This window comes from Caenorhabditis briggsae (assembly GCF_000004555.2).
Source record: "Caenorhabditis briggsae complete genome, chrIV, whole genome shotgun sequence".
NCBI classification, from domain to species: domain Eukaryota; kingdom Metazoa; phylum Nematoda; class Chromadorea; order Rhabditida; family Rhabditidae; genus Caenorhabditis; species Caenorhabditis briggsae.
In genome coordinates this window covers 264,835-282,477 of record NC_013487.2, presented here as the reverse complement: position 1 = coordinate 282,477, position 17,643 = coordinate 264,835, and the positions used below count along the sequence as shown (strand labels likewise).

General features: G+C 35.7%; 1 protein-coding gene across 1 annotated transcript; it reads right to left on the bottom strand.

Moving 5' to 3' along the window:
- Positions 1-13,963: 13,963 nt before the first annotated feature.
- Positions 13,964-17,422, bottom strand: CBG00380 (the record flags this gene model as incomplete). The annotated part of the gene is made up of 8 exons (XM_002632317.2): positions 13,964-14,377; positions 14,426-15,007; positions 15,057-15,171; positions 15,278-15,319; positions 16,004-16,270; positions 16,319-16,471; positions 16,716-16,952; positions 17,343-17,422. The coding sequence occupies 8 exons, from the start codon at positions 17,420-17,422 to the stop codon at positions 13,964-13,966; spliced, it is 1,890 nt and encodes a 629-aa protein (XP_002632363.2).
- Positions 17,423-17,643: the final 221 nt, after the last annotated feature.

Genomic DNA, 17,643 nt, shown 5'->3' with positions numbered 1-17,643 from the left:
AATATGAAAAGAAAACAACTAGAAGATGAGGAAAAATGAAGACATGGAGACAGATTTCGGTGAGGAATAGAAGCCGATTTAAGCAAAGGATTTTGGTATGTGCGGGTTTAGAATTGATAGACTAATATCAGTCAGTTTTACAAGATAAGAACAGAAAACTGAAAAAAAATAGAAAAAAATAGTTTAAGAGAGAAAATGAAAAAAAAAACGGATCATTGAAAGTATACAAATTATGGGTTCCTAAGAATACGAGTTCCAGAACTGACCGAAAAATTTCTAAATTCGAGTCTAAATTTAATTTGTTAAACGAATGGTTATGAATTTGAAATTTTTCGATGTTTCTCAAAATAAATTCGAGAATCTCGGTTATTCTGATAGGAAAATTTTATAAATTAACACACAAATTTAGCTGATCAAACTCAAACGATATAACAACCATTCAATTTTTGGTTCGTTTATTTTTATTTTCGAAAACATCAAAAACCAGAAACATCCTTATTTCTCTGGCCAATTTTATTTCAATTTTCATGTGCTATTTCCTCTTTTTGTGTCATAAGAGCCCTTATTTGGAAGTACTTCGTCATTTCCTTATTACTCTACATTTTAGTGAAAATGTTTTGTTTTACTTTGTTTGTTGATCTAGTGGTAAATTTGAATTATAGAAGTCGTAGTTGAACGTTACTTAAAAACTAGAAAATTGAGAAAAAGTAGGATAGCTGACTAGTTGGTAAACAGAATGAGTATTATTTCAGTAATCGATTTCTGGAATACAATTTTTGATATGAATACAAAACGTCCAAAATTGATACCGTAAACATTCAAATAGAATGCTTTCAAACCGTCAACTTTGAGTTCATATGTGACATATATGTCTCATTTTGTTTGAAAGATATCAAACAGTAGTGAATTGAAAAAAAGTTCATCATAAGATAACAAGTGTTTTGCCAGTTGACCACTTTTTGATAACTTTCATATGAGCCGAGATTAGCTTAAAGTCAAAAATTGAAGCGGACATTCTATTAGAGAATTTACGGTGATTCGAAACTGTGAATGTGGAAATCTGAGAAAATGAAAACGTTCCAAAAATGGTTAAAGTTTGTAAAAATTCCAGATTTTGAATATTTGCAGTCAATGATACCAAAACCGCAAACAGGATATCTCGTAAACTTCCGGGAAAATTAGCATGACCAGAACACAAAAATCATAATTTTAAAGGGTTTCATATTAGATTTTATAACATGAATCTCTATGTACCTCTTGGTCATTCGAAAAAAAACCACAAAAACGACAAACGCTGGTGCATTTCTAGAGACCGATAGAACAAAAACTCAATATTTAAACGTAATTAGATTTTCAATTAAATTTCATCTTCACTGCAGCTTTTCCCTTAATTGGTCCATTATTTTATTCACTCTCTCGCTATACGATATATTCATACAAGTGCGCATAGAAAGGTAAGAAGTTCTTTTAATTATTATTATTCTTTTCGTTCAGGATCACAAATGCTTGGATGAGAAGAAATGAGAATTCGGATTCAAAAGACTGTAGTAATGAATGTGAGAAAAGCGGAGAAGAGGTAATAAGTCCCACAAAAAATTTGAAGGAAAAAGTAATCACCTCGAATCGGAAGCCGGCATTTCTGAGAAGTCTGGGAAGGCGTTTGTTGATTGATTATTGGTGACACTTCCAGAGAATTTCTGAAAAAATTAAAGGTAACAGACCGGATGGGAAAAAAGTTTGTTGGAGAACTAATAACGAAACCTATTATTTTTGGATTGAATAAAAGATAGATGTGTTCCTGGGAGAATATGTTATGACAAGAAAAAAGTTGTTATTTCTGCTTGGTAAGAAACGGAAGTTTCAGTTCTATGAAATATTTTGAACTCCATTATTCAAAGAAGGATCAAAGAAACAAAAAGATGTAAACCATTAGTATTCCAAGGAAAGAAGAAGGTGAAGAAAATGAAGAGGTTCTTAGAATTTCATACATGTCAAATTCCGGGCCGACACGGTGATCCGGAGGACCGGTCCGGGCCTAACAAATTATTCTGACATGACCCGGTCTGTTTGGTCCGGGCCCTTACAAAGGTATTGAAACTTTGAATATTTTCGATAACTTCAAAACTTCAGAATTTGACCCGGACCGTGACAGGTATGTACTTGGTTGTCGGCGCCAATACTTGCACAAGTCTATGAGCCCATTACTCTATTTATTAGTTAAGACTTGTGGGAGACTTGAGCAAGACTTTTGGTAGTCTTGTCCTAGGCTTGCGGGAGGCTTGGCCAAGTCTTTTATTTTGTTGTTTTTGTTGTTATTGTTACGACACATAAAATAATGTGCTCAGAGACCTGTGCAAGTATTGGCGCCGACAGCCGAGTATGTAGAAATTGATAGAGACAATAAATAGTGGAAAATGAAACTTCGGGCAAAAATTTTCAAGTGTGTATAGTTCAGCATCAACTTTTACCGAAAAATTATACGAATTCTGTTTTCCCCATTTTTTTTTCCGAAAAACTAAAGACGATGTCATAATTGTTATGTAGCTACTTTATTTTTCTCTCTAGCCCCAGCCCTTCATTTTCGTTGTTGTCCTCCTCTCTTATTTTTCCCTTGGCTCGCTTATCACAGATTATCCTAGAATCATGAAATATCAGAATTTTTTTCACACTCATTGATAAGCTGAGAGGAAGAAGCAGAGTGTTAACCTAGATTTTCTATGTTGGATTCTTAGTTCGTCTAAGCCAAGAATAGAAGGAAGTTTCAAAGGTGTCCCAGTGGGCAGTTAACAAGGTTAATGCTGGAAAATCGGGAAGTGAAAGGGGACAGGTGCTGCTCAACTTCAAACATATTTTCTTGGAAAATTAGATTAGCTGTATTTAGCATTTGGATCACTATCAGAAGATCCTGTTACGATAATCTTTGGAAAACAATTTGTTATCATCTAGCTTATAGTGTCGCTGAGGATTTTCAGATCAAAATTTCTTAGTGGCGAAATTTTTATATTTTTTCTGCTTCGAATAGATCTGCTACGTAAAATGGAAAAGCCATAAAACTGATTAAGTCGCCGGACATTCTTCCGAGCCGCCTGACTTCCGCGTGACAGACAAATCTAATACAAAAGCGGTTTAAAACAGTTCGAACCCATATATTTCGATGTCTCTAAAAGATTTCATTAATGGTCAACTTACAAAATGCTTATCATAATATCAATCCTTTTTCGTCATTATGTGATATCTTTCACAGGAACTGAGAGATATGGGTTCAAAGCTAAAAGTTAAGGATGTCATTCTATTAGTACGGTATTATGAGTATTTACGGTATTAAAGGTGGGGGGACAGGAGATTTTTCGTAGTTTTTTTGTAGCTAGAGTATGCATTCTACCGTCACGGTGTGCAACGCTTTATGTCACTCGGCGTACAGCTGTCGTCCTCGCCTTTATGTATGCAATCGGGCGTGCGCTTTCTCTTTGCCCGCGTGGCTCAGTCGGTAACGGCGCCGCACCCTCAATCATCGCCCTCACAAGTTCAAATCCTCGAGGGGCATCTTTGAACGAAATTTCGAGAACATTATTTTTTTCATGTCCCCCCACCTTTAAAACTTTTGAAATTTTCATATCGATAGTAGGTGAAAACATATAAGGTTCGTTAGCACTAAATCAGAGAGGCATCTAAAACAAAGAGCGAATGAAACAAACACAAAATGAAGCCTTACAATTTCATTTTTACGAATTTCGGATTTTCTGAACAAAAAATCCGAAAAGAGAGAAAGAGAGAATGTGTCATCCATAAGGACCCGCCTCCTCTTTTCTCTTACACTAATTGCAGGGTTTTTCCAGATTGAAAGAGAGGAAAAATAGGGGAGACGTAGAAACCAGAGACTCGTCTTCGAAGGAAAATTATGATCAAAGGGACATATAAGTTCTGGCTCAAGTTTGAGAAGACACGTCATCATCTGTGAACTTTGATTCTGTTAGAAGGATAAAGGTTTTCAAGGCTTTATTTCAGACCAAGAAAAAAAGTTTGTCTAAAATTGGAAACACCTGTTTGGTTTGTGAATCATTCCATTTTCATTTCTGGGAACTAAAAATTGTGGATCAATAATCTTTACTATCAAAATCGGCTCAAAAACCCATTTTCAGAGCTAGAGCTTAAATAAGTTGAGAAAAAATTTAAAAATTCGGATCAATAATTCTTAACCTCGGTTTAAATACTCAGATATTAAATGACTTGGGAAAACTTTTGTTTTTGAAAGAAAAATATAATTATGATAATCGTAGGCGTCCTGACAGGAAAAATATTTTGATGTAAGTATTCAAAAAACCAACAAAAAAGTTGAGTAGGATCTTTTGAAACTTCCTTGATCAGGAAAACAGAAAAGTGTATTTTAATACCAAATTAAAATACTCATGCAACTGTACATAAACTTGATCAGAACACATAACTTTATATCTGATTTTGAAAAATAGAAGGTTTACTTCTTTGAAAAAAGTTAGCAAGAAGGATTTGCACCATGAACTGAACCCAAACTCCACCTACATTTTGGATCTAAAAACTCCACCTACATTTAGAACGGAAAATCACGTAACCTGCCGACTAACTCTACTAAGCTGAATAGTGACTAACGAAGTTACCAAAGTCTAATTTTCTTGGAAATCTAAAATCACCCCTCCGGTTTCAGAAAATCATCAAAACCTGCTTAGGTAACGCCTGCCATAAAACATGTAAAAGAAGAAACCTCTAATCTGTACCTTTGGGCCAATATATCTCCGTTCCTGTCAGGGATATGAAAAAGTTGTCAACTGATGAATTGTTTATCATAATATTGTTTTAACAGTTGGCGTATTTTTGGTATCTTGCAAAGGAGTTGAGATAATTTAGCTCAAGCTTGACAAGGTAGGGGCCCTTCTATTACATGTTTTACGGTATTCATGTGACACTGTACTAAATTTTGCAAACGCCGAATGGCGAAAAGACAGAATGATAAACACGAACTAAGAAAATCGCTTCGAAAAAATTTTTAAAGTACAAAATAAAACTAATCAACTTTGAAATCATTATCATTTCCCTGATGAATGCTAATCACTCGTCAAACCCACCATTAAATGTGAGCATTTATGTCTACTGTTATCAAGTGATGTCTGCTTTTAAACTAGAATGTTTTTCAACTTATTTTTCAAAGTACTCCAAATAAAATCTGCTGAAAGTTTTGATAGGGGGAAAATCAGATATAGACACTTTCTAGCAGACTTTGTTGATAACTTGATTTGCTATGAATCCAAAAAACCAAAAAAGTTATGGATGAATTGATGTGATTAGGTCGTAACGATGAAATATCTTGATCTGTCGGACTCAAAATTCTTCTGATGATCAGTAGCAGTCTAGTACAATATATAGGTTATTTTTGATGTTTCTATCAAAACCAGAAAAACATAGACAAGATTTGTCAAAGACTACGTTTCAAAAAAGGAAGATTCTAATTTTGGCTTCTCATTAGAAGTCGAACTTGACGCATCATTGGGTTTTCTTCTAGAACATTGTTCTACTGAAATCGAAGTTACTGGTTTCTAAATTTGAAAACTTTTGAGCCAATCGGAAGGCTCAGACTCACAGAAGTCCTCAACTGCGTAAGTCAGTCTATCCGTCACTTTCTATTCAGGTTGGCACGAATTGAATGCCCTATTATTCGAAAGAATGGAATGAGGAATTTTCCCACCCAGAAATGGATATATTGACGAAAGGGAAGCTAGAGGCGAAAAATGCTTCTAGAAGAACCGATGGGAGTGAGAGAGAAGAGTTTATTTCTAAAAATGAAGAGGCGTTTTGATGAATACCCAGCCTAATTAGAGAACCTGTGCACTTGGAGAGAGGAGCGGAAGTTTCGGGTTCTGGAGAAGAGGAGAAAAATTCTTTAGAACTCGAGAAAAAGTGTAACTAGCAAGAAAAAATTAGCAGGAAAAAAGTGTATTGATAACAAACATACTGGTTGATAACACATTTTCCTAATATCGATAATGAGTCAACTGAAAATAAATCAAACGAGTTGAAGAGCTAGACCTCGTGATGAGGCCGTTCATTAAACCTGATTATCTTGGTCTCGGAAAAATATAAAGAAAAATTGTTAGTTGACAAAATGTGTATTTCACGAAATCAGTTTTTATACAAAATTCTAATATTCACAGTGAAAATGTGACATCTTTAACTGGCCCTTGTATGGAAGCTTCAGTTATTGTCGAATTAAAAAAAAAACTGTTTCCAGGAAAATTTCGCGGGCTGCTTCCCTGTCGCTTTTCGAGGCCTTGTCCCAAAATCACTGCAATAGTAAACAAAATTTACTTCTGTGAATTTAGTGGGATTTTCTGGACAAACTTTGGATTTCTTGGTATGAAAATGATAGCTAACATCTCGAAAATCTGTTTTTCGTCGAAAAACCAGACTTAATTGAGAAAGTAGCTCGAACGAGACGAAAGTCTGAAATATTAAGATTTTGCCGCGCTTTTTCGTAGATCAAAAAAACGATGATTTCAAATTCTCCGGTTCTAGTTTTTTTTTTAAGTTGGCATTATTACTCTTATCTAACTTCAATACGCGTTGGGGCCGAAAACTCGACGGTGAGCGGAGCTTGGGTCCTGTGGCGCAATTCTTAAAGGCGCATTCAAAGTAGCAAGCCTATGAGGACTGCGCTACTGGACCTAACCTTTGATCATTGTCGAATTTTCGGCCTCAACTTGAAATTAGACCAGCGTAATAAGATCTCACGAAAGTTATGGCCTCTTTCCCTGAATCTAATATGGAAGCTTCTGTTACTTTGATCCTAATTATCTCGGTTCATGTAAGAGAAATCAAAAACTTTGTTACATTTTCCAATGTAAACGGCTTACGCAAAAAAAGGAAAAAACAAATGATATTGTAACTCCTGGAGGAAGTTAAAATTCTCTGCAAACTTATGCACAAAACCTATGAAACTGGTGACAACTAAAAAGAGAAAGGAGCAATTATTTTGTTAGTTTCCTCTTCTTCCAGAAAAATACTCCTTCTTTTCTCCTCCTTCGTCTTCGTCTTTTCAAATATTCCTTCCTCAATTAGTGGCGTACTTCCTGAGAGTGACACCTCTTGTCTTCCACCCGCATCTCAATTCTATTTGCTCGCAATTAATTCTCATTTTGTTTATGTTTGTGACACACAAGACTCAAAAAAGGTCAGGAATATTAAAGATAGAACGAAGGTCGGTTGGTGGAGAGACAGGAAGAAGAAAACGGCTGAAGCCTTTTTTCTGGGAAAGATTATGTTATGCAGGTGTAAAAAGTTAAGGTGGAAATGAAACTAAAATGAGATTAACATGTTATTTTTGGAAGAGACTAAAGTTTTTTTTGAATTAATGAGAATATTACACAGCAGCTGTTTTTCAATTTCGTTAATGGGGTGAAAGTGGGAGGAAGTTGCATCTAGAATCGAGCAAAAATAATTACTTATGCAGAAAAATGAGCAAAGTTTCGAACTATTTACGAACAAGGGAGTTTCAGCAAAATGACCGTAAACCATATAATAGACGGCCCCATACTGTTTGAGCTCATTTGATCCTTTCTATTATAGATTCTATGGTATTCCAGAACGAGAGAGTTTCGGCGCAAAAAAGCCAAAGTGAGTCCCAATTTCAGTTATTTAAGTTGAGAGGAATAAATCCACAAATTCTCCAGGACTTTTGATTTTTTGCAAAATAATGCCGTAAAACCTGTAATAGAAAGGCCCCCACACTGTCAAGTTTGAGCTCAATTATCTCAATTCCTATGCAAGATATCAAAACTGTGTCAATTGATAAAATGTTTCTGATTTTATGATAAACAATTTTTCAGTTGACAGTTTTTTTTTGTACCTTTGACAGGAATCGAGAAAAATAGGCTCAAACTTGACAGTGTGGGGGCCCTTCTATTACAGGTTTTACGGTAATTGAAAGAATTACCAAGATTAGAAGAACAAAGGTTTAAAAAATGAAATATTTCCTAGATGAAAATAACTAGAAGACAATCAAGTGGTAGTGGAAAACAATTCGATATGTATCATTTTATGCCCTCCTTATGACAAGGACATAAAACAGAGCTCTTTTTGTCCTAGGACACATGCGCCTGCCTATCCCGGCATCCAATACTCAAGTGTCTCATCCTCTTATATGGTGTTATTAGTAATCAAAAAATGAGAGTTTTTTCGCTTCCAATTTGAAGATGCAAAATATCCGGTACGTAGGTGTATGTTTTGAGTTGATGTCTGGGCTTGAAGAACGGATGAAAAAAAAAGTAAGGAGCGCGAAAATGAGAAATGCAATCAGAGATGATTGAAATGGGCCTTGCATGGCGCAAGGTTTAGCACCAAAAATCACCAAATCAGATATTCAAAATGAAGCCGTTTAAGCCTAAACGGTTTAATGTGATAATAAATGATATGAGCTGCTTAGCAAAAAATGCTTCGACCAATATGTTGCGAGCCTAGTCTTATAAGGAAACTAGAGTATATCTCCCCTTAGGGTGTTGTTTTGGAAGGTGGGCGGATGTGGATTTCGATCGGAAAAAGTTGAAAATGGGAGGTGCAGAATAATATTTTTCGAGCACATTCTCTAGATATGCAAGGATGACATTTTTGATCGAGGAGCAAAAATTCATTTTTGGTTGTGGAAGGATGGTCTGAAGAAATAAATATAAGATTCACAATATAAAAGTATCAATGTAGAAAAAAGAGAACCAAAAGAACTTAAATAGATCAAGCATTTCTAGGAACCTTCAAAGAGGAGTCACTTTTTGAAATATGATACGGCTTAGGCTTGCGACCTGCATTTTTGGCAGTTTGATAAAGCATTTTTAATGCATTTTGTTTGATCCTAATTATTTGTTAACCCGGAAAAGTTACAAGGAAATGATCAAAATAAAATGATGGGCTAACTAATATCCGCAGTATTAGTTTCCAAAATTTTGATACTACGCTCAGAATTTCAGAGACAGTAACACTTTGAATCTTTAACCACTGTCGAGTTATAGTTTCAAAAAAGACAAAATGTTTAAGCCATTAACTTTGAGCCCTGATATCTCACTTCCTGCAAAAGATATCGAAAACGTATCAACAGTTAAAATGTTCATCACAATATCAGCAACATTTTGTCAGTTACCGTGAAACCTGTATTAAAAGGGCCCCTTTAATAGAATGACACCTCTAATAAAAAATTTTCCGTTCTTTTTCAGTGGAAAAAATTCCGGGAACTCCACAATTTGATGGACACTTGTTGAAACTCGATTTTTCGATGAAAATCTTGCTAAATTTGTAAAATTGGCAGATTTTCATAAATTTTGAACAAAACTTCATCGAATTTTTCGATGCAAAATTTCGGAAAAAATCTGGCCAGAAAACTATAAGAACCCCCTCTAATTGAAGAGCCCCTGTAATAGAAGGACGCTCGGGAGGTACCTTGGAACAATAGGGCCGGCCCTTCTAATGCAGGATTTACGGTAATTACTTTTTGATATCTTTCACAAAAACTGAGATGAATTGGCTCAAAGTTAAGGGTTGTATTCAATATATTCGAAATGAAGACTATGGTTATAGTCTTACCATTAAAGATTTTTTCAAAAAGAATGAAATAATTCACATAATACTTCTACCACATGAAACAAGAAGAAAAGAATGAGTCACATCCATTACTATTCTATTCTGGACATTTCACAGGTTGAAAAAAGGAAATGTTCGACACGAGGAAGAAACAGTGAGAACAAGAAGAAACTGAAAACAACATGTGTAAGACACTCCTTAACCCCATAAATTATTAAGCGATCAACACAAGAATGTGTTAAGGGAGGGAGGGATGAATGTGTGCCAAAATAGGGCATTAATTGGTGAGTGAGGAAGAAAACTGATGTCATTTGGCTTTGATGTCAGAAAAAAAGGGAAAAGTGAATGAGAAAAAAAATCTTAAAGAAATGAAAATGGTGGAGGATTAAGTTGGGTGGCACAGAAAAAAGGAGTGGAGAGGAAATTGAGAAAAAAATGAGTCAAAAATAAATAGACAAGAGGGTAAGTACCTATATCTAATATCTTGGTTGTAATCTAATACTCAATAAGTTTACTGGGCTTTTCCTCTCCTTCCTCTCCAACTTTCATTTGAAAAAAAAAGTTTGGTCAACCTATAAAAGTATAATCAACCTAAAAATTTTCGCCTAGGGCACCAAGGCTAGGGGCTCTAAAAAATTAACGAACAAAAAAGAAGAAGAAACGAATGTGTAATTATGGAGATGAGTAGAAAAAGAAGAAAAGTGAGCGGCTCGTTCTCCTTTAATTCTATTCTCACTTTTCTTTCTGAGCCGCGAACTCATGAGCACGGATGAGAAAGGAGAAGGCGTCTAGATTCAAGAACACAAAAGAAAATATTCCTATTTTTCCTTAGTTTTGGGCATAACTTGTTAGGTAGAAGTTAAGTAGAAATAGATGCTGGAAGACAAAACGGGGGGGGGGGGGGACTTAAAAATATAATTAAAAACTCACTAGGGTATCCGGAACTCCATTCAGCTCATCTTCCAAAAGATCTGTCATGTTGGTGGTCTGAAAAAAAGGTAAAATGTTTTGAATCAAGAAGAAGAAGGCCCCTGAAATTGAAGGATTTCCCAACTCCCCCAACACTTAAAAAAAGATACCGTAAACACTCTAATAGAACGCCATCCAAACCGTCTACTTTGAGCTCATATATCTCATTTTCTATAAGAGATATCATAAATGTGTCAACAAAGAAATTGTTGCTGATATTATGATAAACATTTTATTAGTTGACCAATTTTTGATATCTTTTACAGGAAATGAGATATATAAATTCAAAGTTGACAGTTTGGGTGGCGGTCTATTAGAGTGTGTGTTTACGGTAATTTTTGATAAATTAGGATTCAGAAAGTAACATCAGAAACATCGACACCTCGAGCATTTTCAACAAAAATATGGATTCAATGTGGTAACAATATTTTTCTGGAAAATATTATGAAAAAATTAAATGCAACGATTTAGAGAAAACTAAAATACCGTGTTTTCTTCAATAGAAGCCTACCCAAACCGTCGACTTTGAGCTCTATTTTCTCGGTTCTTGTATAAGATATCAAAATTTTGTCAACTGATAAAATATTACTGACATTATGATGAACAATCTGACAGTTTACAAACTTTTGATATCTTCTACAGAAAACTAGATACCGTAAACACTCTAATAGAACGCCACCTGGACCGTCTAATTTGAGTCTAAATATCTCACTTTTTGTGCTAAATCGCACTCTTCTGATGGTGATTCACCGGGGAATGTGCATTGCATCCCCTGCAATCACTTTCTTTTTATAAATTCTTTATCATGTAACCAGTATATTGTATCATTCTAGATCGTTCAATAAACCAATGTAGTTCTAAAACACTTCTTTTGAAAGATATCAAAAAGTTGTTAACTAATAAAATGTTTATTATGATATCAGCAACATTTTATTAGTTAACCACTTTGTGATATCTTTCACAGAAAACGAGATACATGGTCTCAAATTTAACGATTCGTGGGGTGTTCTATTAGAGTGTTTACGGTAATTCAGCTTCAAGTTGACGGTTTGGTTGGGCTTCTATTTGAGGAAATACGGTAGTTTCTTACGGTACATAAAATATGTGAAATTGTTTATTTGTTTCAAAAACTGGGTTTTTGAACACAATTTTCAAGGATCAAAACTCAAATACTTCAGACACGAGGAACCGAATTTCGTAGTTTTTAAACTTTTGTAGTTTCTGTGATGTCAGTGACATCAAGAAGAGAAACTGGATGTTTCTAGAAACATCCATCTGATTTACGAGCTACTCAAAAATCAAAACACAGAAAAATGAATTAGTCATCAGCAATGGTAAAAGAACAAAAGGAGTTGTCTCATAATAGGAAGATGCGTTCAATTGAGTAATCGAACAAAGACCACCACCTAGAAAAGAAATCGGTTCATATTTGTCCCAAAAAACATTTAGGTACGTCAGGAAAAAAATTGTGATGAGGTCAGAAGAAGATCAGGGGAAGAAGAGGGGGTGTGAAAGAATTTTTTTATATTTTAAAAATTAAAAAATTGTGGTGTAGTCTCGTTTTCTTTCCAAATTTTGACTTGTAAAATGGGCGGAGCGTTTTTTATGATTTCTTGAAAGTCTTCTTTAAATGTTCGACATAAATATTTTTTCCACAATTTGAACCAAACATTCCAGAAAACGAAATATCAGAAAGCCTAAAAGTGGGGAAAGACAAGATGCGTAAATCTATTTTTGTTATTTTCGAATTAGGATTTCTAGTGATCATTGATATGTATCTTGATTTCGTACCGCTAATCCAAGGGTTTGTGTCTATAGGTAGGTAGATCGAACTTTTTTTTCGAATTTCAAAAAAAAAAGATCTGAAAAAGGATTATAAACTTCGAGGTGAACTAAAAGATGAAAGCTCTGCATATCGAATAAGCTCTTCCTCCCAAACAGGGTTTCAACGAGATGAAAAAAAATGCAGTAGTTTAATATTTGGAGTTTGGAGGGTGGGAGGATGGAAAAAGATGATAGTTGCAAAAAAACGAAGAGGAAGTGAATATTTCGTTTTTTTTTCTAGGCGATTTATATGGGAAATCAACATGATATCAAAGCAGGTACAATTTCAATTTAATAGAGTATCCCTCCAACTGTTAACTTTAAGGTCATGTATCTCATTTCCTGTGAAAGTTATCAACAAGTGGTCAACTGACAAAATATTCTTGATGTTATGATAAATAACATACTTGCGGACGGGCCCAAAGCGGGCAGTGGCGAGCCCTGTCATAGTTTCTTTTAGGATTGATATTTTTTTTGCCCAACTAAATTAGATATGGTAGAACTCGACGAGCACTACAAAATGATACTATTTGAGACACTGTATCATGTTTGTGAACAAAGTTACAGCCCAAACGGGCCAAAAAAACCGGCCCGGCCCGCATTTGCCGCTTTTTGGCTTGTAACTTTGCTCACAAATATGATACAATGTCTCAAATAGTATCATTTTGTAGTGCTCGTCAAGTTCTACCATATCTAATTTAGTTGGTCTAAAAATATCAATCCTAAAAGAAACTATGACAGGGCCCGCCACGGCCCGTCCGCAAGTATGATAAATAATTTATCAGTTGAAGATTTTTTGATATCACTCACAGGAAATGAGATATATAGACTCAAAATTAACGGTTTGAGCGGCTTTCTATTAGAATGTTTACGGTAGCTTGATCCCCTGAAAAGTAAAAAAATCTTCTCGGCTCTTGTAAAAGATATAAAGAAGTTGTCAACTGATAAAATATTGGTGATATTATGATAAAAATTTTGTCAGTTGAACATTTTTTGATATCTCTTACAGGAACCGATATATGACCTCAAAGTTGACGGTTTAGGTGGCCTTTTACATGTATTAGTGGTAGTTGAGATCAAACTTTGAGCTCACATATTTCAGTTCCCGTGGGAGATATAAAAAATCTGTCAACTGATAAAATTTTGGTGATTTTATAATAAAGAGTTTATCAGTTGATAGATTTTTGGTAGCTTTCATAAAAACCGAGAAAATTGTGCTCAAAGATAACCTATGAGCTTCTACTAATTGAAACGCGCCAAAGGCACCCCATCCATATATTTTTGGCATGTTCAAAATTTATAAGACTTTCAAAATTCGTTTTTCTAAGCATAGATTTTTCCTGAAATTTCAAAACTCTATTTTTTCAATTGACAACTTTTTTATTATATAAAAACTGTACTTCGGACAGAAAGAAAACAGAAAGAAGAACAGGCAAGAATACAAATGAAAGTGAAAAAGAGGTAGAAAGAGTATCGAATCGTACCAAAAAAGGAAATTATGCAAAGAAGCTTTTGAAGCTGGTTTTAATTAACGATAATAAAAACAGAAGTCAAGATTATTAATGTAATCAAAATGATTAAATCAATACATAGGCGGAGCAGAGGCAACAGGCATCTGAAATCCTGGAGATGGTGCTTGGGCTCTTCTTCCAATTCCATCCAACACTGGATCGTAGTCTGGCGGTGGTGAGTTTCTTGTCCATGGGTTCTCTACGGGTCTCGGCTGGAATCCACGTTGCTTCATGTATCCTGTCAATTGGCCTGGAACTTCGAAGAGCACTTCACGAGCCAAGTTCTCCTGAACGACGTCTGGATCCAGGTATACTCCACGTCCATTGTTCAGGAATTCACGGATGGTCACGAATTGGACAATGTCTCGTTGGGCGATTCTGGAGTCTTGTTGAAGAAGAGAGTCATCACTATCCAACTCATGCATCTTCTCAAAATCTTCGTTTCCAACACCAATGATAATAATAGAGAGGGGAAGTCCGGAGGCCTGGAAAATCAGAAGATTAGAATGATTTTAAGCTTGATATTAACCTACATTAATAATCGAACGAATCGTGGCGTGCATATCGGAAATTATTCCATCAGTGATAATCAGCAAAATCTGATATCTCGCCGAATCATGAATCATATTCTGTGCCTTCTGAGCGACCGTGTCAATAATCGGTGCAAAATTCGTTGGTCCATACAGCTGAACATTCTGTAGAGCATGTCTATAAGCAGACATCACTCCACTGATTCCCACGACTTCTGGAGTTCCACGTAGCAAATCCAACGAGAAGATAGCACTAACGGAGACGCTATTAGGAAGCTTGGCACCGAATCCAAAGGCTTCGAAGGTTTTTGAAGAGTTGTAATGTTGGCAAATAGAAAGTACGGATCGCAAAGCCAACTCGTATTGATTCGGTCTATCTGCTGACATATAATGAAGTGATGAAGAATTCTTTGGCGCTCCGTTCGAAGCTGTAAAATCCACAGCGACGGCGAATTCCAACTGAGTTCCTCCTGATATGAAATCGAGGAATGTTGGCTCAACGATGATTTTTGAATTCCAGATTTTCAACGTTCCCGAGCACTTGTACTTATCGCCCTTCTTCGCCTTCTTCTTCTCGTTCGTCAGCTGAATTTAGAAGAATTTTTGAGGACTCTAGCCTAGAATTTCTACTCACCAGCAACTCTACAGGATCTCCAGCTCCTCCACGAAGCAGCTCGTTCAGCGTAGTATGGGCGGTTCCGATGTGGTCGTCTCTAGAAAATTTGGCTTCACCACGCGGCTCTTCACCCCTACAAATGGTGGCGCGTGTTTCCGAAAAATGAACAAAAAAGCATAGGGAAAGTCACACAAAAAGCACCACCACCAAAGGAATCAAAGGCAGACAAGAAAACTCACTTTTTCCACTTATCATGATCGTAGCACTCGATGATAATTGGTCTGAAAATTAAACTTTTTAAAGGGAAGTTGCGACCAAAATGTCTTATTCTTGTATTTCTGGAAACTTCTAGAAGGTTCTCGAACATTTTTGAATTCCGCCAAAACTAAAAACTCCGAAAACTTTGAGATTTTTCGAGAGAAAAATTGATTTTCTCTTCGATTTTTTGCCAAATTCTTAGACCTTTTTCGGTTTTTCAGCTGTTTTTGAAGATTCTTTTTCGATTTTTTCGATTTTTTGTCTGAAATTTGGCGGGATGGTGTTCGCGAAGATTACTGTAGATTACTGTAGAAAGCGAAATTTCTTTTGTAGTTTTTTACAAACACAATTACTTACGTCATAAAGAAAAAACTACAAAATTTAGTTTTCTACAGTAACCTACAGTAATCTACATTAATCTTCTCCAACACCATCCTGTCAAATTTCAGACAAAAAATTCGGTAAAACCGAAAAATAATCTTCACAAATAGCTGAGAAACCTAAAAAGGTCTAAAAATTTTGCTAAAAATCGGAGAAAAATAATATTTCTCTCGAAAAATCTCAATTTTCCAAAGTTTTTTAGTTTTGGCGGGAATTCGAAAAAAATTCGAGAACATTCCAGAAGTTTCCAGAAATGGGTGAGAACCGATATTTTTTTCGTTTTTTTTTCAATGTTGCTGTCTTCTTAATTACGCTCTTATAATTACCTCTCTCCATCCTTTCCACACAACGTCTGCGTATTGATTTGAACCGTCGCCCATCTCGGATCCAATGTCTTCTGCTTAACCTCAGTTCGATGAACCAAATGAGCGCTTCCATCGTCGAACTTTCTTTTGAAATTCAAATAAGGGTCGGATTTTCCAAAAAAGTCCTTCTTATCAAGACCCTCTCCACACACATCAAACTGGATCTTTTCGCATTTCTCGTCCTCTTCCGCACGGATCGTGATCGAGCCCGTTCTTGTGTTTTTGTCTCTGAGAATTCATATATTTCGGAATCTGCCACGTGGCGTTTGGACTTACTTATTTCTCCACTGCGCTCCGATTCCTTCAGCTTTACCGAGATGCGCTTTCAGTGTGGAATAGCTTACGATTTGAGCCAGAACACACTCGAAACGACCCAGGAAATCGTGTGGCGACAAGTCTTGACCAACATTTGGACTATCGGCGTCGTAACTGAAGTTTTCTATGTTTTGTTGCTTTAAAACTTCTAAATAAGCACTAATAAGCGAACTTTGAGAATTTCGGCGTTTTCAAGCTCGAATTGTGATACCACTGTGTTTTCTAGCATCGCTTTACTCTAAGATTTATACATTTTGTGAACTAAATTTCAAAAAAACCTATTTTCGCGGAAAAGCTCAAAAGCCCGTTTTCACAAAAAATCGCTCATGTAGTCGCTCATAAATATGTAAATAAGTACATTTCAAAGCGCAACAGTTGAGTTTCTTCGAAGAAATAAGGCAACAAGAAAGTCTTCGTAAACTGCGGATTCAAATTATTCATCACCACTTCGGTCCGTCCTCTTTCTGTCCATTGGCTGTCTTGCCACGTGGGAACTTGAACAGGCTCTGTGGTTGTCGCCTTCTTTCCGCTCGTTTTCTCGTATACCAAACAAATCGGGTCGGACTTTGAGAAGACGTCAGTGTCCATTAAATGTCTGGAATTGAAATTTTATATGCAGTAATATTCAATAAGCTGTACAAAACGTTGTTTTTAGTGTGTTTTCGGTAATTGTTTTTGTATTTTCGTTTATTTCAGGAGTCTGGAGCTCGGCTTTCAGGTTTCCGATTACTTTGAAACCTTGGAGGGTGTAAAACAGATCTGTTGTGTACACCCGGTTTTTGTACAGAAATCGTGTAAAAACAGATGTTTTGCAGAAATCCGAAAAATCAGGAATTTTCAAAAAATAATCTGTGAACGCAAAGTAATATATGTCTGTTTTAGACTCTACAAATTTTCCAAATTGTTGGAAACTTGACAATCGAGCTCCAGACTCTTGAAAATAGTAAAAATGACCGAAAATTCTTTTTTTTTTAAATTAACTTACTCTGCCGAAATCGTCAGCCTAACATTGGTTTTGGGACGAGTGCTATCGGATATACCGATAGCTGCAATTGGCTGATTCATGTGAGTTTCTAGCTGGAAATTTGCATTTTTTGGAAGATTGAAAAAGAAAAAAACTGGCGGAAGGCAAACAAAATAGGACGATTATAAGGGAGTGTTATAAATACGAACATGCGAGAGAAGAGGATTAGAGAAAAAGAAAAGTGTGATAAGAATAAAAAAATGGACGCTGAATCACCGGAAATCGACAAGAGATTATCGCATTCAGGTGTATGTTTTATTCA